The 22,867-nt window shown below is 35.0% G+C and overlaps 1 protein-coding gene across 1 annotated transcript in view; it reads left to right on the top strand.

The window, feature by feature from the left end:
• The window catches only part of Cadps (calcium-dependent secretion activator 1), a 45,705-nt gene extending 24,166 nt beyond the window's left edge, over positions 1 to 21,539 (top strand). The window contains exons 8-30 of the mRNA XM_065364846.1: positions 2,056 to 2,136; positions 2,238 to 2,407; positions 2,481 to 2,589; positions 2,668 to 2,789; positions 2,865 to 3,009; positions 3,097 to 3,203; positions 3,293 to 3,468; positions 3,626 to 3,646; positions 3,725 to 3,913; positions 5,526 to 5,662; positions 5,790 to 5,977; positions 6,058 to 6,159; positions 6,253 to 6,316; positions 6,411 to 6,537; positions 6,636 to 6,748; positions 13,947 to 14,103; positions 14,181 to 14,478; positions 14,560 to 14,713; positions 14,812 to 14,970; positions 15,057 to 15,173; positions 15,258 to 15,362; positions 19,108 to 19,235; positions 19,422 to 21,539. Of these exons, the coding sequence (XP_065220918.1) occupies positions 2,056 to 2,136; positions 2,238 to 2,407; positions 2,481 to 2,589; positions 2,668 to 2,789; positions 2,865 to 3,009; positions 3,097 to 3,203; positions 3,293 to 3,468; positions 3,626 to 3,646; positions 3,725 to 3,913; positions 5,526 to 5,662; positions 5,790 to 5,977; positions 6,058 to 6,159; positions 6,253 to 6,316; positions 6,411 to 6,537; positions 6,636 to 6,748; positions 13,947 to 14,103; positions 14,181 to 14,478; positions 14,560 to 14,713; positions 14,812 to 14,970; positions 15,057 to 15,173; positions 15,258 to 15,362; positions 19,108 to 19,235; positions 19,422 to 19,599 (3,147 nt within the window). The 3' untranslated portion in view covers positions 19,600 to 21,539. The remainder of the gene's footprint in view (positions 1 to 2,055; positions 2,137 to 2,237; positions 2,408 to 2,480; positions 2,590 to 2,667; positions 2,790 to 2,864; positions 3,010 to 3,096; positions 3,204 to 3,292; positions 3,469 to 3,625; positions 3,647 to 3,724; positions 3,914 to 5,525; positions 5,663 to 5,789; positions 5,978 to 6,057; positions 6,160 to 6,252; positions 6,317 to 6,410; positions 6,538 to 6,635; positions 6,749 to 13,946; positions 14,104 to 14,180; positions 14,479 to 14,559; positions 14,714 to 14,811; positions 14,971 to 15,056; positions 15,174 to 15,257; positions 15,363 to 19,107; positions 19,236 to 19,421) is intronic.
• The last annotated feature ends 1,328 nt before the right edge of the window (positions 21,540 to 22,867 follow it).

The raw sequence follows: 22,867 nt of genomic DNA on the forward strand, positions 1-22,867 counted from the left end.
CACATACCATCATAATAGTTATTCTCGTTTTTCTAGGAGTCTTTTTTTTATGGAATTAGAGAATCTTAATTCTTCTGTTTGGCTCTGTTTTATCATAGCTAGAGTCCATTTTGCTCCTGCTATTTTAGAAGACAAAGGAGTGACTGGTATTGAAGGACTGAAAGTAGCCTTTGCCAGACCTAGAGTGCCAGGTGAAGGTTGTCCAATTGCTTCAGGTTCATCTACAATTGCTTCATCTTCTTTTTCCATAGTGATATGTTGTACACCTGCTCAAATTAATTGTTAACAATTTATATTTAGAGATATGAACAAAAATGAATTAAATTAAGACAGAATGGTTTACCTCTATTGAAAGACTTGAGAATAAATGCACCATTACTATATTCTTTGACAAACTTACTTATAACTGAAATCGATAGGTTTTCTACATTGAATGGAGAAACATTTTACAATAATGTAAAATTGCTCCAGAATGTTTCTTTGTAACTGTCGCTTTACCTCAATTGCAGTCTCGTCTCTTTAATCAAAAAGTACTCCACATAGACCTTCCAATATGAGGTTTGTGCCAGGTTTACCTATCTCGCCAAATGTAGCGACCAATCCATCAAATTCGGCAGGTGAAGTAGCAATAAGCATAGGTAGCTACAGCACTTTTGCTGCTCGAATTTCATTCAATGCAGCCTCAAAACTCAGACAAATGCTTTTCCTTCGATGACTTAGCGTCATACTGCAAATTGCTCATTCTTCAGTTTGCATATCTTCACAAGTTGATTGCTCTTTGCACTTGGTGAATGTGATTAAAGCATTTGAGGACTCATGATTCCTCTTGCCTAGCTGGAGTTGCAGTAACTTATTTTTTGCTTCTACTTCTTAGTTGGGTGATATTCTTTTAAAGCTGAAACTGTAATCTGGAATCACTAATATAATTATTTCATGTGTATGGGGAAATTTTTGCATTTTGTTTTTTATTGTAATATGTAGCCCCTGGATGTGTTTAACATCATAATTACCTCGTTTTCATTATTAGTAGTTGGAAGCACAGTATTTGAGGAAGTTACAGACAACGCATCTAAAATTTCATTACTTTATCTTCAGTTGAAATCAACGAAGCTTGGTTGGCAGTGGCAGCATTAGTAGCAATATTTCTAGAACAAATTATCAGTTTTAAAAAATATTCGCAACCTGAATATTAGAAAGAAAGGACAAGTGATATCACAAAAAACAACGTTACCTTATATTTTGATTGCCGAGGGGGAGGATTAATAAGTGGAGGTTGATTTTTTACATTAAATATATAGTAGGGATTGCAGATAGCTTCAATTTTTTTCCCCCATCAGCACGATGCAGTTCATATTTGCTGTCTTCATAGTGCTCCTAAAAACATAAACGTTTATTTTAAGATAATTATTATGATTTTCATCACAATTAATTTTAAAATTTAAATTAGCATTCTAACTTCACACTGTGGATCTCGATTCTTGCAGTTTAGGGCGAAAAAACCACCCATATTTAATATACATATTATTTACTGTAAGCATGAACAAAAAAACAAGAATCACAAAGTGATTTTATTTCACTTGCAAAATACAATACAATCAAAAATAATTACTTCCTTTGCAGCTAAATTTGAAACTTGAGGACTTTTTTCAAACATTGATATCAACAAACTGGAAGATATTCACATCTTGTTATCATCACTAGGGGTAAACATGGCCGCTGCGAATACTCGGTCTTTGGAGCTGCTCAATATTAGGCAATGTCTCAGATTATGGCACTTTACCTCTGACTGCTAATAACAGTTGCTAGTATCGACGTGCAGTTCAATATTTGTCAGTGTTTTACGTAGTACGTATAGGTGGGTTTCATAACCTGGGTCACTAAGGTTCACCTTTTCCGAATTTCAATTCCTACGAGCCATCGCAGAAATCTCACAGCACCACTCAGGGATGTTCCATAAATAATTACATGTGCTTCTAATACTGCTAAATATTATATTACCTACATCATATTATACCTGTATACTATTCTAACGCTTATTGGCTTTCGTTTGCAAAGCTGGACTCGGCCGATGAGCAGGCAGCCGCTATTCGTCGTGAATTGGACGGCAGAATGCAACAAGTTCAAGAATTCGAAAAAGTGAGCTCGAATTAGGTTACAGTTAGAATCGCCTGGCTAGAATTAGAATAGATAGTAAAGTAATCGCTTTGTTTGTCTCTTTCTTTCTTATTCCATAACAGAATAAAAAATTGTTACCAAAATTCATTCTAAAAGAAATGGATATGATGTATATAGACGAATTAAAAAATAATATTAATACGTTAATGGCTAATCTGGAATCGTTACCAGTGTCAAAAGGCACCGTAGATGCGAAATACGGCTTGCCCAAGTTGAAACGTTATAATCCGAGGTAGGTGTAGAGTAGTTGGCCCCCCAAAAGGCTGCTACTCTCTGTGTGTTCTAATCGCAGTCGTAATTAACAGTTTTGCTGTTCGAAGGTCTTCATCGGCGTTGGCGAAACTCGACAGCGAATTAGCCGATTCGGAGATGCATCTTACCAAAATGGATGTGGTTTTGTCGTTCCAGCTAGAGGTAAGTTTGAGCTCGGATGAATACACCGGATCGATAAAATGAGAACAGAACCTAGTTACGATGTGGAATGTTATATAGGTGGTCGTATTGGAGGTGAAAGGATTAAAAACACTGTCGCCCAATAGAATCGTGTATTGTACGATGGAAGTCGAAGGAGGCGAAAAACTGCAGACTGATCAGGCTGAGGCGTCTAAACCAATGTGAGTTTCTCAATCTATCGATTTTTGCATATTGTTAGGGCTTGAGTCTATATCAATGGTATTTTTTCTATCAAGGTGGGACACGCAGGGAGATTTTACTACCATGCATCCTCTTCCTGTGGTTAAAGTGAAATTATACACAGAAAATCCTGGCATGTTGGCGCTTGAGGATAAAGAACTGGGTAAAGTGATCATCAAACCCACTCCGCTTACTTCCAAGGTAAGAAGGAGTAGTTCTCAAATAAGGTCGAGTGTCTAGAGGAATCCTAATACAAGGTCTGATCTATTTCTTCGATCATTCAAACAGGTTCCAGAATGGTATAAAATGGTAGTACCTAAAAATTGCCCCGACCAAGATCTACGTATAAAGATCATCTGCCGAATGGAGAAACCGTTGAACATGAAACACTGTGGGTGAGTGTCTGTTGCAACCCTCTTCCCCCTCCCCCTCCTGTTATTAAGTCAAAACTACAGCAGCTCATTACACGGTTTCGATTGTGTAGATACCTGTACGCTGTTGGCAAATCAGTATGGAAAAAGTGGAAAAAACGATATTACGTTTTGGTGCAAGTATCTCAATACACATTCGCCATGTGCAGTTATAAAGAGAAACGTTCCGAACCGACAGAAATGATGCAATTGGACGGATACACTGTGGATTATATCGAGGCTAATAACGGTGAGTATTGAGTATTTTACCACCTGCGAAGGAAGGGAATGTCAGGGAGCGTTGATGGGAAAACGAAAAGCTCTAGTGTGATGATGATGATGATGATGATGATGATGCGCAGTATGGCGTAATACCGATATCTAATTTGAGTATTTCGTTGTTTCAGCACAGCTGATGGTCGGAATGGGTAAGGAGGAAAATAACGATTCGAAGGGGGCGCTGTTGTCTGGATGTGTTAGAAATGATATTTCGGTACTTTTTGCAGACCTCGAAGGAGGCCGGTATTTTTTCAACGCCGTCAAAGAGGGCGATAGCATTTTGTGGGCGTGTGACGACGAGAACGAGTGTCATTTGTGGGTTATGGCGTTATATAGAGCTACCGGACAGGCTCATAAGCCTACACCACTCACCTCTAATACACCCAAGACGGCCGGATTGTGCAAAACCCAAGCTGGTAAGTGATGATATTGGATCAACTTATGGCTGGGGTTAAAATTGCATTGGTTTTAGTGCGTGAAACTGAGTTGTTTTTTTTTTTGGTGAAGAAACATTTTTTTGGTACTAGTAGTTAGAAGTTTGGAGGAGGGGGACGTGAAAATTCCTACTCAGAATTTTTTTGTCTCGATATCCAGTTGGTTGAAATTTTTTTCAAGTCCAGAAAAATTTAAATGGATTCCCGAGCAAAGCGGAAATTTTTTTGAAAAAAGCTTGGAATTTTTCGGTTGGAATTCAAGTTGAAATTTTCAAAATTTTCATTTAAATTTACCTATGCAACATTAAAATATGACAACTGATTCATTTATCACAACTTTTCGCTAAAAATGGTCCCAACTCATGCCATCATGCTTGAAAAATTCGGTCAATTTTTACTGTAGTTGCTCTATTTTTTGACCTCAGATTTAGGGTCAAGAGAACCCCCACTGTCGGATTCAACACCCTAAGTACTACTAATATCCACCATTAAAAAAATATCGATTTTTTGGACACTAAGTTGGTTTTCTCATAACAGATCACATTTTTGAATAGAAAATGATAACTTCATTTCATTTTTTTTATAGCGTATGCAAACTTCATTTTTGGAGAGAAAATGCAACCTTCATTTTTAAAGAAAAAAATGAATTTTTTTTTTTGAACAAAAAATAGGTACGCCTAATCTCAATTTTTGATGAAAAACTGAGAACTTAATGTTTGAAGGGAAAATGGAAACTTCATGGAACAAAAGTTAATAAACTTAGCTCCCCCCCCCCAAAAAAAAAAAACTTGTGAAAAAATTTCTTGAAAGAAATGTTCTTTACAAGGGAGAAAAAACTCTCCAAAAATTGTTTGTCGTGAAATGAAATTTGTTCTTATAACCTCAAATTTCAAAAATGAAGGCTTGGAAAATTAAGTGTTTATTTTTTAAGGAAACTATTTTTTTGAAAAAACGTTGGTGAAGGAACTTTTCCAAACAACTTTTTTTCAAGCGAAATTATTTGTATTTTTTAGTGGGGTGACGAGGGAGAGGCATCATTATAGGAAAAAACTTGTAAAAAAATTCTGTTTTGTAAATTACTCATTTTGGACCTCGATTTTTGAAAAAAAATACATATTCGCTTTAGAGGAGGGAGGGAATGTAAAAAATTTTCAGAAGACCCCCATACAAATTTTTTTTTGATTTAATTTTTTAAAGGAAAATTTTCCTATGAAAAATGTGACTTTGTTAATGTTTTTGTGTTGTGAGGGGAGGGGGTGTTGAGTGAAGAACGTTCTGGAAATTTGGTTGAAAAATAGAAGTGATTTTTTCAAAAAAAAAATCCGCTAAATACCATGATAATTGATAAAGCATTGAACTAATGAGTTTGTTCAGAATGATCGATCTTTATTAATAAACGAATGAATTATTGGACTCAATGAACAATGAACCAAACGACGGACGTCATTTTGTTGTTGAATCTTTTATGATCAATATCCATTCCTTCAATCTTTGTTTGAGAACTCAGTTTGCGCAATTTCGTTCTCTCATTGTAACTTCGCTGGTGAATTATGCGCGTGTATAAATAATTGAAACGTCCCTTTTTTTCGTACAGATGCGGATAGAGCTCGAAAACACGGAATGGAAGAATACATATCAGCGGATCCATGTAAATTTGACCATAACTCAATGTTCAGATCGTTACTAACGTTGACGTTGGATTATAGACTGCACGATCCGTACTGTTCGATGGTTAATATACCTATAAATTAACTAAGAAAATCGCACTATGCACTAATGAAAAAATTCACCTCGAATTTGGAAATTTCATCAATAATATTTAAATATCGTGTGTATTTTTTCCTTCCTCGCAATGTAGGGTTGGTTCAGTCCAGGACAGATATTCGTACTAGATGAATATTGCGCTCGATACGGAGTTCGGGGGTGTTTCAGACATTTACATTATATGAACGATTTGCTCGATCGAGCCGAAAAGAATACCATGGTCGATCCTCATCTGATGCATTTCAGTTATGCATTCTGCGTTAGTCATGTTCATGGCAATAGGTAAATATTTCTACTTGAAAAAAATGATTACAATGTGTGAGATTGGTTGGTGATAAATAAAAGAGTTCATTTTTCTGTAGACCTGATGGAGTAGGCACGGTTACCAATGAAGAACGTGATAAATTCTTCGAAACTAGAGAACGTCTGATACGAGTTTTAGAGCACGACGTTACTCATTTTAGGTAAAAAGAGACGAAATTGCCTCATCGTAGAGATTCTGAAATCCCAGAAAATTAATAATACAATTTTCTTTTCTTTCCTGCGGCAATGTTCAGGTGTTCATATCCATTCGGTCGGCCAGAAGGTGCCTTAAAAGCTGCCATTTCATTATTAGAAAGAGTAAGCAAAATAACCATGTTACGGTATCATGATTTCACGTATTTGTAATCCGTTTCTATAGCAATTAACGAATTATTCCCTCATCTCGACGTAGGTCCTAATGAAAGACATCTCATCGCCTCCTATGGTCAGCGACGAGTTTCGTAACAGCCTGAAAAGATGCCTAGAAAAGGCCGCGCTCATAAATTACGGTAATTTAACAGCCGAAGTCAGACTGGACGGTAAGAGTTTCGAAATCCCTTTCTAAACGTTTCGCTTTGAAAAGCTATTCGTTATCCCTTTGATGTGTACCCTAATTGCTATTATATCTCGCTCGCAGATGATCCAAACGCCGATGGAAATTCGCACCATAATAAGAAACTAGACGATTTAATACGTTTAGCCGAAATGTGCGTCGACCAACTGCAGCAAAACGAGGAACATTACGCTGAGGTAAGTTACACATATCGAATGAACGTACACGATATTTTGTACTTACTGTCGAGTTTGATGATGTGACGTATTTTTTTCGAACGATTATTATATACCATATATAAATACTCGTATGATACGTATGTAGGTGTTTACTACGCGGATGTGGTTTTTTTTTTACTTTTGTGTAGTATTTTTATTTAATTTATTTCATTTTTTTTTATTTTGAAATTGATTTGATGCGTTGGAGTGTTTTTGTTTACACACGGTTGGTTGTGTGTGGTTTTTATTTGTCTTTAGTTCGTACACGTTGAGTTTGCCTGAGGATATGGGATGGGCTGACGGGTGAAGGGTGTGTTTACCGTTGACTGGGGTTTTGTCGAGAATACGGTTGGAAATTGTTGTTGATTATCTATACTCGAAATTAATATTATTAAATTTTAAATTGAACGAAATGAATCGAATTGCGAAGAAATTAGAAAGAAAGTGTTTCTGTAAATTTTTTTCTTCATTCTTGATTGTTGGAAATGTGAAAAAAAAATTCGATACGAGCTGATCTAGTTTTAAAATTAGGTCGATAATTTCTGGTAAAAAGTTTCTACTCGTGAACAAAGTTTTCTTCTAAGTTGAAAATTCATAATACAAAACGGGGTAAAAACATACACTAAGCGAGGGATACAGGAAGGTAGAAAATACGCGAAGAGATGCATGGAAGATATCTTTTTCGTATTTTAACGTTGCTGTTGCGTCGGTATAGCATCAACAGCAACAGCAGCAGCAACCGCAACCGCAAAACGAACAGCGACGGCAGCAGCAAGCGCAGCATTTGCCAACTTGAAATCTATTAGATACCTTACCTACTCACTACTTGAAATTCTACTATTGTTTATACCTACTTTTTTCTCTGTCGTGTATTAATTTTTATTATTATTATTATCCTTCTATGTGTATATATTTTATAAATATTTTCCAAAAAAAAAAACTGAAATAGCGAAAGCAAAAACAATCCAGCTAAGAGTTCTCTCTCGCTAAACGTAAAAATTCTCTATGATTTTGTACATAAATCGAACCCATCGGCTACGATGGGCTAAAAAAAAGGAAAAAATTGCGAAAAAACAACAAAACAGAGAATGCTTTTAGCATAAACGAATTCTATTTGTTTGCGACGTTTGACGTTTTATTTTTGCGTGTTACTAATTTGAGTTTGTTTTCTTTTTGTTATTTCTGTTCTGTTTGTGAATGTGTATCTGTTTCGCTAAAAAAAATTAAACCTCTTTGTCCGATATCGGCGTCTGAACAACGAAGAATTTTCGATCGGTAAGTTTTGCGTTGTGACTTGATAATTTTTTTACCATTTTCTCGGGGGAGTAAAGTAATTGGAAGTTTGAAAATGAAAAATAGTAATGGGATTAGAACCTTTTTTTTCTTCCTTGGAAAAAGTTTTTTCCTTTTGGCGTTGATGTTAAAATCATATATGTTTTTATTTTATTGCCTTCTTATTCGGTGTTCATTATACAGGATAAGGTAAGTTGAACGAAAGACGCTTCGTTCTATGTATGATGCTTATTTACTTGTATTTTTTTTTTCCACCACTTGATTTTTATCTATGAACTTTCCGTAGTGTGTTTCGTTGTACTACGCTTCGTACGATGCGCTTTTCACCCTGAAATGGCCTTCGGCTTTTGTTATGTGTAGTGGTAATTTGGCCTAGCTTCGTAATGCAGCTTTATACCTACCTATATTTAGTTTAGCTTTAGTAGGTACCTTTTTTTTCTGTAAATTTACTTTGTTACTGTAAATTGTTTATCAGAATAGGTACGAAATGCTGGCGAATTAGCCTGGCTATTCGCTTGAGCCGCTCGTTAAGCGGTATACTACCTACCTAGAATATAGACTTATCTACCTCTACGTACCTATATAAGTATCTAGAATTTAATCGAGACGAAATTACCTTGTACTCTGTATTTGTAGCTGGTGTAAGATATAAGGACGGTGTTTTCAATTAGACGTATGTATGTAGGCAGTACCTTCTACCTACCTACCTACCTACCTACTTACTGGTGTCGAATTTTAGATACGAATGTGTGGGTATTATGTAGGGTTTAGGAAATGACTGCGTGTGTTTTGATATACACGAGAATATAATGAATTTCGTACGTAGGTAACCGAGAACGAGAGAAGGTCATCGTAGCGTGAATTATTTTCACCGACTAGGACAGGATGTTTTGAGGAATATGCAGGTGGCGGTCGCGTCTTAATTATACGAGGATTAAAAGAGAGTGTAAAGGGTTGAAACCTTTGGTCGGATATTACGTGTAATTGCCCTCAGCTCCGGCGAAGGGATTTCATAAAGCGTCGAACGAGATGTACTAAAGCTCGCTTTACGACGATGGGATTTGTGCGAAGAGAGATATTCGGGTTAATCTTGACCGGTACGGTGATTAGAGCGTCCAAGGAAGTAATTAAGTTGTTGGTCTTATGGCCGAGGGCAGTACAGATGAGATGAGAGGTAAAGGGTTTCGTATGTGTTGTTTAATCGGGCCTGATATCTTTGTTGAAATTATGCAGGCGCATTGGTCCGGTAAATGAATGTACAATGGAGATTAAATTCGTCAGAATGGAGTTTTCAGGAAGGTGATGTGAGGTGATGTACGAATTGTGGGTAGTATAATATTAACCTTTTTGCGCTCAGAGAGCATCTGGTGGATGAAATTTAATAAATTTTTGTTGTATCGTATCGGTCTGATTGAAATTAGTGCACTAGGTAATTTTTTACCTGTTGGGCTATTCGAATTTAAATTTTGACAGTTTGACGCAAATGGAAATCGAAATTGGAAAAAATCGATTTTAGAGGAACGTGATTTACTCTGTTGAATTTTATTGAGATCGGATGAGCCATTTCTCATACGAGAGTTTCGATTTCTAAGTTTTGAAAATTGTATTAATGATTAATTTTTAACCCATTTTTTTGAGTGTCTATTCTTATAATTATTTTTATAAGGAATGAAATATTATTTAAATTAGGTATTTTATTGTTGAATAATGATTCCAGAAAGAAGTTCGCATAGAATATCCGTTTACTTTTTTTAAAGGATGACTTGAGGGAGGGGAGGTGTTCGATATTCAAAACGACTTGTCACGTGATTTTTCTGACTTTTTTGAAGTGTGAACGAAATGTTGTGTGATTAAAGAACGATTCTTTTTCAACGAAGTAACCGCAAACGATGTCTTTATTTTTTGGATGAAGAAGTCCCTTCTGTCCAGTTTCCGACGTAAACAGAAACAAATAATTTTTTCCCAAAACTGTTCTTGAACGAGTGTTTAATCCTGAATTATCGACTGAGCTAAACATTTTCTGTCAAATGATCAGTGAAGAGTCGTTTTGTATGTACTTACTTGATAATTGAATAAGGAAATCTTTCAGAATGATTCGTTCGTGAATGAATTCGATCGCAGTACTAAGTACCTACCTATATGTTCCGAAGAATGAAGATTTATTGCTGAACGGATTTTTTTAGAATCGTTCGCGAACGATTCATTTCATGTATTCATTTTTTCAACTTTCAGCGTAACGAATTTGCGAACAACTTGAATGTTGAATTCTCGATTCTGTAAAAAATGAAATGTTCTACTCAACGATCAGTTAAGCGTTGTTTGTATTGAACGAACGAATCTTTCAGAATGATTTGTTCGTGAACGACTTCGACCGCAATGCTCTGAGAAGTGAAGAGTCGTTGAGTGAACGACATTTTTTCCCCAATGGAATCATTCACGAACCATAAACGATTCATTTCGTATACAGTTTATTTGTATCACCTAGAGTGGATCGTGAAAGAAAAAATGTGAGAGGATGTTGACCAAATTTGGCGGAGACTTCCATTTCGAGTTTTAAGTCATTCAAAAAAATTGTTTAGCGTCGAAAATGTCCTTGGAGAGAAAATATGAGCACTTTGGTGGATCACGAAAGAAAAAATGTGGGAGGATTTTTCAAATTCAACAAACATCAATTTCGAGCTGAAAGTCATTCAGAAAAAATTTCAGCTCTGGAGGAAAGATATGATATAGGTCTTCAAAAAGAAAGAAATTGTGAGAAAATCGTGTTTTTTCACTAGCCCCTACCATACCTGATTTAAGGGGGGGGGAATGGACCCGTTCCAGAAGATGAGCAATTCGCTGGTTTTTGAGTAATATATTCGCAAGCTAACAAGGGAACCTCTTGAAGTGTTACACTCCGATTTGAATGGGACTGCGATTTTTGGAAAGAGCATAGTCCAAAACCCCCAAAACCAAATTTTCAGCTGCCTAAGTTCATTTTTCGATTTTTGGCGAATTTTTGAAAAGTAAGTCCCAAAACTAATATTAATTACCCAAGCCCAAATTTCACCATTTTCAGCCATTCTGGAGCCTCCGGCGCGATTTTTCAATTTCTCCAGAATTTTGAATTTGCTGCAGAAGGCGTGAATATGAAGTTGGGCAGCTAAAAATCGAGTTGTATATTACACTCGACCTGTTTAACGAGTTTATCCACATTTGAGCCGATTTTGAGAGTGGCACCTCGAAAGTGGCTTTCTGACTAGCTTTTTTCAAAATTAAAAAATCAAAAAAATCAAAAGATAACAGTTTTTGTGGAGATTTCTGAAATTCACGCGAATCGCTGTATTTTGTCCGAAACTAACCCCCCAAATTCAAATTTCACAAATTCCAGCCATTCTGGAGCCTCCAGCGCGATTTTTCAATTTCTCCAGAATTTCGAATTTGCTTCAGAAGGCGTGAATATGCAGTTGGGCAGCTAAAAATCGAGTTGTGTATTATATTCGACCTGTTTGACGAGTTTATCTACATTTGAGCCAATTTTGAGAGTGACATCTCAAGAGGTTCCCTTGTAAGATTATTTCAGAGGGTTTTCTCTCAAAAATTTGGGGGAAATATTTTGGAACGCAGTGGTGACAATTTTTTGCTCATTATTGCTAATAATTTCGAAAAACTGAAAAATATTAATTAATAAAATCTTGATCATTATTTTCGTTTGTTTTTGTTTTTTTTAAAAATTGACAGTAATTAAGGACTGAAAATTGGCACCACTGTGTCCCAAAATATTTCCCCGTGTTTTAAAAATGATATCATGTTTCGATGTCTTGGCATAAGTAATGAAAAATATCTGGTGTAAAAAAAATTCAAAATCGTAGTTTAGTCAAAAATAGTCTTAGATTTTGATTGCAATCGCATGAGTCGTCGAAGCAAAATCTCAAATACTACCTAGGTATCTTTTGGAAGTGAACTATTTTCTTCAAAACGGGTTGGGAATGGGCCAGAGCGAAAAAACCCACGATTTTTTCGAAAATTCCCTTTTTTTTGTGGACCCAATATTTTCCTTCCAAGAGCACTTCCGAAGCTGAAATTTTTTCTGAGTGACTTTCAATTCAAAATGAAAATCTTTATGAATTCTGTCAAATTCCTTAGACATTTTTTTCGCGATCTACATACCTTAATAGGCACAGAAGAGGCAATTTTCAAAACAATCGTATTTTTTTCACTACTTACAGCTCCTGATTTGGAAGAAAAATATCAAGAAATTGAGAGAATATTTTAGAATATGTAGAAGTATTAATTTTCTGGCCATGGTTGCCGATTTCGAAATCTCCAAAAAAAAATTCTGTCTACTGAGGTGTAATTATTGTTTTTTTGAAATCTGTGATAATGATCAAAAAATTGGCACCACTGCCTTAATTTATTCGAGTTGTTCGCGAGCGATTTTTCATTTACTAAATTTCTTCAAATATTCGTTCAAAATGCATCGTAGCGTTCACCTCTTCATTATCATTTCATTTTAATTGAGAATCATTTTTGCGAATGGTTTTTTGAGAAAATTACTTTTCCACCAATAATTTTTTTGCACTCAAAGAATACTACATAGATTACGGAGGCAATTAAAGACACGTTATTAATTCATTTCCATCTTCACACTTGATACATATACCTGATTGATTATCGATTTAAACTATGATAGGTATCAAAAATTGTTACAATGTTCCTTAACCTACCTATATTATAAAGAACGTATGGATCTGAGATTGACGTTATTGTAGAAATCTTTTTCATCCTATAAATGATATTTCAACTCCGATTACGGAATGTAATAATATCACGTACTTTGGTACTTAATTAGTATAACTCCTCATCCTACGTATTCCAATGATTAAAGTATCAGCATCAGCAAAATACATAGCAACAAAGCAGCGTTTTAATAAAGTGATTAATTATTATAGCTTAGTTTTTGACAAACCTCTTCATCCTACCGATTCCCAAAGTATTTGTTGCTTCGCTAGCGATTATCTTTCGTTGTTTCAAGATTATAGAACCGCATATTGATGAGCTTTATGTCCGCAATGAGCCGATGAAAATCTCTATTTTGGTGACTGGTCCAATCGTAAGTCAAATTCGGACTGCGTAAGCTTCGTTTTGAAAAAGTTGAAATGTAAAAATGTCAACCACTTTTTCCTGTTGAATTTTCATTTTTTTTTCAATTTGTGGAACCGTTTTAGAAATGATTTTTAAAAAATACCATTGAATGAAGTATTGACCTCTTGACCTCTGTTTCAAAGAATTTAGAAAATATTGAAAAAATACAAGTCTTTTTGAGGAGGGGAGAGGGATGATTTGGCTCAAATCTGCTCAGCTCGGTGATATGTGGTTCTAGTTGAGAAGAACACGCTTAGGTGTTCTCAAATACATACCTATTTCACAATTTAGAAAAAAATTGAGCTAGTTTTTATAATCATGATGACCCTTTACCGCAATATTTTCAATATCCATTCCATTCCCACCGATTTCCACCTGCCCCCACGCTAGCTAATAATTTTGGAATACTATTATTGGCTCGCTTAACCACAGTTTATGTTATGAAAAAACGTGAATAATACGTTTAGATTTTAGTGAATTAGCTTCGTCGTGGATTCACTCGTTTATACATTTTTTTTTTCAATTTTCATACTTACTTATTTACATAATTAACAGTAGTAGAATTAATAATTTCATTATGGGTAGAAGGATGTGAAAGGGAGGAAGTCAGTTTTTTAGGAACTGATCATATTCATGAATTGTGTGAAGATGGATCACAAAAAATTATCTGTGTGATTGCTGGGATCAAAGAATGATGGATTTTTGTTGATTGAAAAATTCGTATACTGAAGAGTGCTCTCGATGTTTTGTTTTCACGTAGGCTTTCGCTTGGTTCAGCGATCTATTGGTGGAACATGCGGAAATATTTTGGGCTTTGTTTGCTGTCGACATGGATCGAATATTAGCCGAGCAACCTCCCGATACTTGGGATTCGTTTCCGTTGTTCCAGATACTAAACGATTACTTGAGGACGGATGGTAATTTGAAGTGCTATTTGTACTTGTTTGTAACATAGCTCGGAGTATTTTGATTTTTTTTTGTGTGTTTTTGGTAGATAATCTGAAAAATGGTCGCTTCCATCAACACTTGAGAGATGCTTTCGCTCCTTTGGTGGTGCGTTACGTGGATCTAATGGAATCGTCGATTGGTCAATCTATCCATAAAGGTTTCGAAAAGGAAAGATGGGAACCGAAAGGAAACGGATGTGCTACTTCCGAAGATCTACTTTGGAAGTTGGATGCTCTTCAGTCGTTCATTAGAGATCTCCATTGGCCCGATGAAGAATTCAGAATGCATTTGGAACAGAGGCTGAAAGTGATGGCTTCCGAAATGATCGAATCTTGCGTTACTAGGTATTATAAAGATGAACTGGATCAAGGTTGTTACGTGTTGTGTGGTACTAGAGATAATCTTGATTGGGGATATTGTTGTAGGACTGATACCTCTTTTCAACAAGGATTAAAACGAGGGGTTACGTTTATTTCGACTGATTATATTATACCGTCGGAGATTTGCTGCATGTTGAATGTGATAATTGACACGAAAACACAGTCGTTCAAATTGTGCACTATCGACGGAGTTGATCTGGTAAGATGAGGCGTTTATGTTGTTGATGCTGACTTTCGATCTATACTTGAGTACAAGGAGATGTTAATTTTTCAACTGTCCGATGTGACTTTTCACAGTATCAACTACATTCTAAAATCGACGATATAATAGAAAAAACACTGTTGAATATGTCGCAAGGAATGATCAATAAATTAGTATCAGTGCTGGAAGCTACGCTCTCAAAACTGGCTAGATATGACGAAGGTAGTTTGATCGGGTCCATTCTTAGCTTTACGGTAAGTTATTCCCGTTTCATAGTTAATATTCAAAACCCAGCCCAGGATAAGTTTAGAGATTATTTATACCGATGCATCGTTTACAGAATGTGTCAGGATCTGGTAAAGAGATGGGCCAAGCTTATGTGAACTTTACTAGAAACTCGATGGATCAAATTAGAAGCAAAGTCAACGACGAGCTTTGGATATTGAACTTTTTCGAAGTAAGATGAAACGTTTAGGCGGTGGCGGGTTCTGCGCCAGGAGGAGCTGATTTGTTAATTTTTCAATCTTTGTTTGTGTCGCAGCTTTGGTATATGGCTCAGGTTCAAATTATCTGCAATTGGTTATCGGAAAGAATGGAGCATTCGTTGCATTACTACCAGTGTATGTGCTTAGCTCATATCGTTAGGGTGAGTGCTTTACGGTTGTTTTATGAATAATCAAAATGGCAGGGGTCTATTTTTTTTAAATCCCTCTAAAAACATTTCTTGGCATATTTTCTTTAGCATACATTGCTCAACTAGATTCAGGATTTGTAAAAGCTTTAATTTAATTGGTTTGGCTGAAAAAATTATTAGATAAATTACAAAAAAATAAGTACGAAATTTTTGCTGTGTTATCAATTGTAACCCCATAATTTAAGGTTTTTTCAAAAATTATTGATCAGTTACGTTGAAGAGTGCTCTTTGCATTAGCATTGGTGTACCTTAGGATGTCCCTTTTATTTTCGGATTTGGGATTTTCCTCCCTCCTCACCCCCAAAGTGGTGACCTCTGGTGAGAAATTAATTCCCCATTTTTTTATTTTTTTCATTTTCGAAAAACTCGGGCTGCGGTGGGCTCCTCGATTTTCAAAAATTTGAAAACAATAAAAATTCACTTCAAAATTTCAAGTTCTGTTATCTCTAAAAAGTCCCTTTTGAGTAAAATAAACTCTAATCACGATTTTAGCCCCCTCCCCTAAAAATCAAACCGTCCTCCTAGAATAGCCAAAATATGTATTTTATGTGGGAAATCAAAAATTAGTTGCTTTTGTTCATTACTGATAGCATATTTATATTTTGATGCAAATTGTTCACTTGCATACCTGCAATGAATTATAACAACGCACGAGCCTCCCCCCTCCCAATTGATGTTCGAATGGCCCTTTTAGTGAGGGGGGATTGCGGATTTTGTGGATTAAAACCGAGAATTTTGAAAGTGAAATAAGCGATAAAAATGCCATTTATTAGGTTTACAAATTTTCACTTTTTCCATTTTTAAAAATTCTGATTTTTCCTTTTCAAATTTTTGAAAGCTTTAATATAGTGATGTTTTTTTTTTAAATTTAAATTTTCAAAAAGAAAAAAAAACAGGTTGATTGATGCGAGAGGGCTGGAACTTCCAAAAATTTTGTATTTTATGAGGAATGAAAAAGCAATATTTAAGACAATGTTTTTTAAGCGAGAGGTTTTTTTGAGAGAACTTTGAGATTTTAGAATTTGAATACATTACTTTTATTTAGAAATTTTTAGGGCAAACGCTTCCAAAAATTTGTGTTTTGAGAAAAAAATTTATAAGTGGAGTTGATTGGTTTAGATATTTTTTATGGATAGGTATTTAAAAAGTTCAATTTTGAAAAAGAAAAACAGAAAAACTCAAACAAAGCGAGGGCTCAAGTTGTCGAAAATTTTATTCATCAGGAAATGAATTAGATACTTACATACTTATTATTTTTTTCTATACGAATAGGTCAATTTTTCTTCCTTTGACATTTTCAAAAGTTGAAATAGCTGATATGTTCTTGATGCAGAAATTCAAAATTATTAGGCAACTATATTTGGACCCAATCGAAGGGGGGTAATTCAAGTTCCAAAAAAAGTTGTTTCTTTGACGATGATTTGTCGACTATAAATCTTTTTTTTTTTTTTTTTCCAAATTTCGCGATCCCTGCCACATTGGGCATCCATCGGCGCATTTCACCAAATCACCATGACCGGCTGAGAGCGCCCAACGACGATTCCACCGCTGTTCAGCAGATGCGTGTCATCACATGATTCTCCTTGTTGGTAGGTCGGAGGGTTTGTATCTCTTCAGCCTACGCGTATCGTTCGAGTTGTCCAACAGTTGGATGGCGCTGGAATTGCAGTGACTGTGTAATCTGGTCTCATGCCGTTCGGCATGCTTGCGGATCTCCTCCTCGATGTAGCTGATTTTCAGGTCCCTGTGTAGATCGGCGTTCCGTTCGTACCGGTACGCTCCCACCATCGTTCGTAATATTATATTTTGGCACCTCTGGATTATTGAGATGTTTGATTTTGAGGCGCAGCCCCAGAGAGCGATACCATATAGACAGATTGGCTTAACGATTGCCAGATACAACAGGCGTTTGTTCTCTAAGCTTAGCCTAGATTTTCGCCCCATGAGCCAGTACAGCTCGCGCATTTTCTCCTTAATCTGCAGTTTTTTCGCTCGAATGTGTTGACTCGAATTCAACCTTGAGTCCAAATGCATGCCAAGGTACTTTGTAGAGCTGGAGTAGGGCACCACTGCTCCATCAATAATAATCGGCAAATAAGGGTGGGTACGTAGAGAGAAGTCGACATGTACTGATTTCCCACAATTTGCAACGATTTTCCATGACCGCATCCACTCAGCAATTCTGTCAACTGCCAATTGTAGTGAAGCAATGGCCGTTTCGTAGTCTTTGTCAACAGCAAGTATAGCCTTATCATCAGCGAATAGAGCAGCAACTATTCCATCAGCCACTGGAATATCTGACGTGAAGAGAAGATATAGGACAGGCGATAAAACTCCTCCTTGTGGCACACCAGCCAGGCAGTTTCTCCAGGAGGACAGAGCGTCTCCCTGGGCCACACAAAACTGACGATCTTCAATGTATGAGCAAATGAACTATAAATCTGGCAACTTTAACTGGCCCGAGACAAAATTTTCCAATTTTGAATGAAATTTCTCAACTATACCTTATAATTTACCAACCAGTTCTGTAATTTATCAAAAAAAAAAATCACAATTTTTCCAACTTGAGGCCCATATTTTTCCTAACTCATAAGTCAACTAATTTTCAGCGATGGAGGACAGGCTGCCCTTACTTGCCCCCCTCTAGATACGGCCCTGTTATTGTCGTAAAACCAATAAAACATCGTTTATCAAAGAGTAAAAATATCATTGAAGATTGGAGTCATAAATTTCAGAATGTGGGAGAAGAAAGAAATATGAAATATTCTAGATAAACGATACTTTAATTTTCAAAAAAAATTATTCAATCACCCTTTACTCAAATTCGGTTCATCAATTTCCCTCCCTTACCAATAAAAAATAGATTCATTCACCTTAACATGAAATTCTTAAATCCGGTTCACCAACTTTTTTCATGACAAATTGTACCTATTTTATTATCTACTTACCTAAATTCGCATTATTATCAAATCAACTGCAAAATCAACATCTCGTAAAGGCAACTGTGGGAGGGAGGGTCTTGCGTGTCTCAAGTACATAACAATTTATCGGAAATTAGCAATACACATTTCAATTCAAGTAGTTATCGAAATACACAAATTGAGCAATATTTTTCAGACTTTTTAATGTAAAATACGAATTTTAGCTATTCCAGGGGGTCAACTGGGATTTCTATGGAGGGGGTTAATATTGTCATGAGAGTTCATTTTACTCAGTGGAGACTTTTTAGAGGTGTTGGAACTGAAAATTTTCGAATTTAAAAATTTTTTCTTTGATGTTGGATTTTTAAAATTTTTGAAAATTGAGAGGCCCACCGCAGCCCGAGTTTTTTAAAAATGGAAAAACTTTGAAAAAGACGGACAAATCAAATCGAGGGTTTATAACGATTATTTGCTCGAATTTTTTTTATTTAAGAAATTTAATAGACGAATTTTGGGGCTTGAAAATACACCAGATAAACACGTTGTTTTTCACAAGAAACCATTAAATTAAAAAAAATAATTTATGAAGAAATCAAGGTCGTTTTTAGCCATTACTGTACTTTTTGATAGCATTTGTTCAATAAGAGTTCTGCGCCAGGAGGAACTTACATACCTCGGTTATTAAACCCATTGCTGATGAAATCTGATCTGTTTGTTGTTGATTGGTTTGAATGATTTGGACATTTTCTGAAAATCGTGTAATTTTATTTTTACAGAAAATGTATTCGGATTTCGAACTTCAAGGCGTCACCGAAGATAAATTGAATTCGAAAACGTATCAAAATATATTAACGAGAATGCAGACTGAAGAAGCAACTTGTGCACTTACTATGAGTGAGACCGAGTAAGTTTTACCAACGAATTACGTATTTCTTTTCGTTATATTGCGAGATTGCATTGAAGTTTTATTGTACTCGTATAGTCTCATGTCTGCCAGGCCCTCGCATCGCGTTTCAATTCGAATGAAACCGAGCAAAATTACCATATTTTTCGTACTCCACTCATTCTAATCATTGGTTGTTTCTAATAGTGGCGAACATGCCGATGAATCAGAACGTAAAAAGACTAAAATGCCCGGTTCCCAAGACGACAACATCGTCGGTATGCTGACCAGCGCTACGAACAACGTCGTTGGCAAAGTGGGCGACATGGTGGGCAAGGGCTTCGGCGGCATTTCCACCAAATTCGGTCCAGGTAGTTGGTTCTAGAAGATAACTGAAAACGACAACCGGATACTACTTCACTTCATTGTTTGATGTAGGGTAACGTTGGACGTTGTTGTTGTTGTTGAATTGCCTTATATTGTGATAGGTCTGACTGACACAGACCTTTTATTAAGGGTACCAATGTTGTATAAATCTATATGTGTAATTTGTATTATGTGTATAGTTTGCGTGAGTCGACAAGAGTGTCGTGTGTATCCTCTCATTTCAACGAAGATGATACCGTAGAAGTAGTATGTTTCGGGAATTCCCCTCCAATTCTCCCACCACGTTGTAGAATGAGTGGCTTCTTCATTTCATATTTTTATTCGATTGATTCCGCGTACAAAGGCGAATTTGATTATTCCTCCAAAGTTTGCCACGCGTAAAAATTTCGCAGCTGGTGTTTGTTGTTTTTTTTTTTACCAATTTAATATTATTATAATACGATATTTATCTCCGGATAAAATGGAAAATAAAATACAAAAACGACGGCCTAAGATATTATTATCTCATTTTCTCTTCTCCTTGACAACTTCCTTAACACGTACCTCGAACGAAGATGGTGCGTAAGCGTAAGCGTAACACGGTGCGGTTTCAATAAAGGTCTTTAGATCGTCATTATATTACATTATTACTATTCGTATTATGTTAATCATGATGATTTTTATTCGCCATTAAGATAACCTTACCTTTTCTAGAGCTACTTATTTGTATTTTTAAATGTAAATAGTATATATGTATTTTTATATGCAAACTATATTGTACCTCTACCTCTACGTACTGCGTACGGTATCTCTTACCTATTTAAATATTTAGCCACACAAATATTGTCGGAGGAAGGGGGAGAAAATTTTCTAACAGTTGCATTTCTGCAATAACGAACGCTGTAATTGTCAGATGTGTGAGCTGAGCAGTGAAATTTTCTCCTCTGCGACGAGATTCCTGTTTTACTACATTCCTAAGTAAATAACACAGCAATAATTGCTCTACAATCACTGTGTATTATATATATAAACTAGGCACTTATACGCGGACAAAAAATAGGTATACTGTGTGTTACCTAGACCTACCTAATCTATAACTACGTACCATAATGTAATATTTTATACTACATATGTATTACGAGTGAATTTCGTACGTGTCATTTTTTTATATACTAACGAAATGAGCACGGATTATATATCGTATACTATACGTTTTATACCAAAAAATGAAAAAAAAATTATTTTATTCAAATTTATCGTGTATGTTTAGTACCTACATTATTACGATATTTAATGCATTGCATATGAGATAAGCATGCGGAAGGAGCGAATTAAATAGCTATTATTTTACCGACGAGGTACACGCGAGATTTATTATTGTAAATAATGCGGCGATGTTAAGTGTTTTTATTTTTCAAATCATCGAGATCCTAAATTTTTAACGATTTAATCTTCATTCGATCGAAAAAATTGTTTTTGTATTTTTTTTTTTTTTTGTTAACGAAAATTTCAGCTCTCTACAAAGGACCCTCTTATCTCTGCGAGACTGCTGACCCAAAGTTAAGTATCAGTTGACCAGTTGAGACTATACTGTGTTCATTAAAAAGATATATGAAAATTTAAATTTTACTATGTTAATCTTTCCGCTTATATCTAAAAAAAAAAACGTGATTTTTATGTATAATGATGACGATTCACCACCATGATGAAAAAAAACACAATCACACACGATGATGGTTTTTCATTTTGTTTTTGTTTCGAAGAAAAAAGAAAACGCGCATTTTCTTCCCACCTCTTCTTTACGTCTTTATTTCTTCAACCAGTCACGTTTTCGTGTGTTATTATTTTACCATTTAAAAAAATTGTGTTAATATTTTTTTAATTACAGGGTGATATTTTTTAAGATGACTTTTTAAGAAAAAAAAAAACCATAACCGAAACAGATCGTTGAATTTATGGTAGTTGTAGGAGGCGATATACTATAGAAAATCAATGGGTGAAAAAAAATGGTAGGGGAAATAGCATGAATGTTATTGCGTTGACAATATCTATGGTAAACACACATTTTACTAATATCTATATTATTACCTATATATTTAAAGAAAAAAAATCGTACTTCGAAATACACCAATTTATATAGGAAAGAATATATTTGCTATTGAAAAACAAATTTTACGTAATTTTTTCTTATTACTTATCTAATTTTTTCTCTTTCTACTTTGAAAGTCATAGATATTGCAAGCTTTCTACCTTTGATATTACAATGCTTGTGTCTTACTAATTGTTTCTATATATTTTTTTTCGTTGTTATTTTGTTCTGTTTATTTAAATATTTACCTATTTTTTTTTGTTTCGTTGTTGTTCTGTTTATTGTTCTGTTTTTGAATAATGAATTAAGACAACTATCTATAATAAGCTGCGGCGAACTGGGATATTTTTCTCTTGCATCTTTTACCTTATTTCTTCTTCTCTTCTTCTTTCATCTTTGAACGCGCTAATCTTTATTCTATTTTTTGATCTATTCACGTTAAATATCACGTCATACATATAGGTATTATATATACAATAATTATTATCTCTTATTGGCTAATTTATTAAAGTACTGGTACGTTCTAATAAGTTTATTTCATTTTTTTTTGTTTTGTGATTGATGATGATAATGAAGAAAAAAAATGTTATAATAAAATAGAGCATTACAATGGTGTTTTTTCTTCTTCAATCTTTATTCAATCGTATTGTGAAAGAAATTTAACCAAGTAAAAAAAAATCGAAAGTGCGAGATAATTCTGCCAAAAATCGTATAAAATTTCGAAAAATCTGATTTTTTATTGACATAAGATGGCAAATGCTAAAATTTAAAGGTTAAGAATATTATAAGCCATCCTAGAAATTTTTTAATACAATTTAAACAGCAAAACCCATCTTCGAAAATCAATGATTTCTTCAAGAGTGCAGATGCGAATACAGAAGCATTTTATCCATGTATCACTAGGTAAAGGTAAATATTTTCAGCGTTGAAAAAAAATGAAAAAGAAAATAGCGTTTTTTCAGATTTTTTCCTACATTTGTAGTGCAGCAACCACTAAATTTAAACGAAATAGGATCTGAATTGGCCAAGTATTTTTTTTCAAGTAATTAATAATTAGGTACCTTGAAATTTTTCAAGTCTTGGTTTTTGCCTATAATAACTGAAAATTCTCAATTTTCTGTAAGAAAGGCTCACAACTCTTCAGTTTTGCTAAAAATTTCCCAAAAAGTTGCATTTTTTTAAAAATTGCTTGTTGCTC

Source organism: Planococcus citri, chromosome 4 (genome assembly GCF_950023065.1).
Source record: "Planococcus citri chromosome 4, ihPlaCitr1.1, whole genome shotgun sequence".
NCBI lineage: Eukaryota > Metazoa > Arthropoda > Insecta > Hemiptera > Pseudococcidae > Planococcus > Planococcus citri.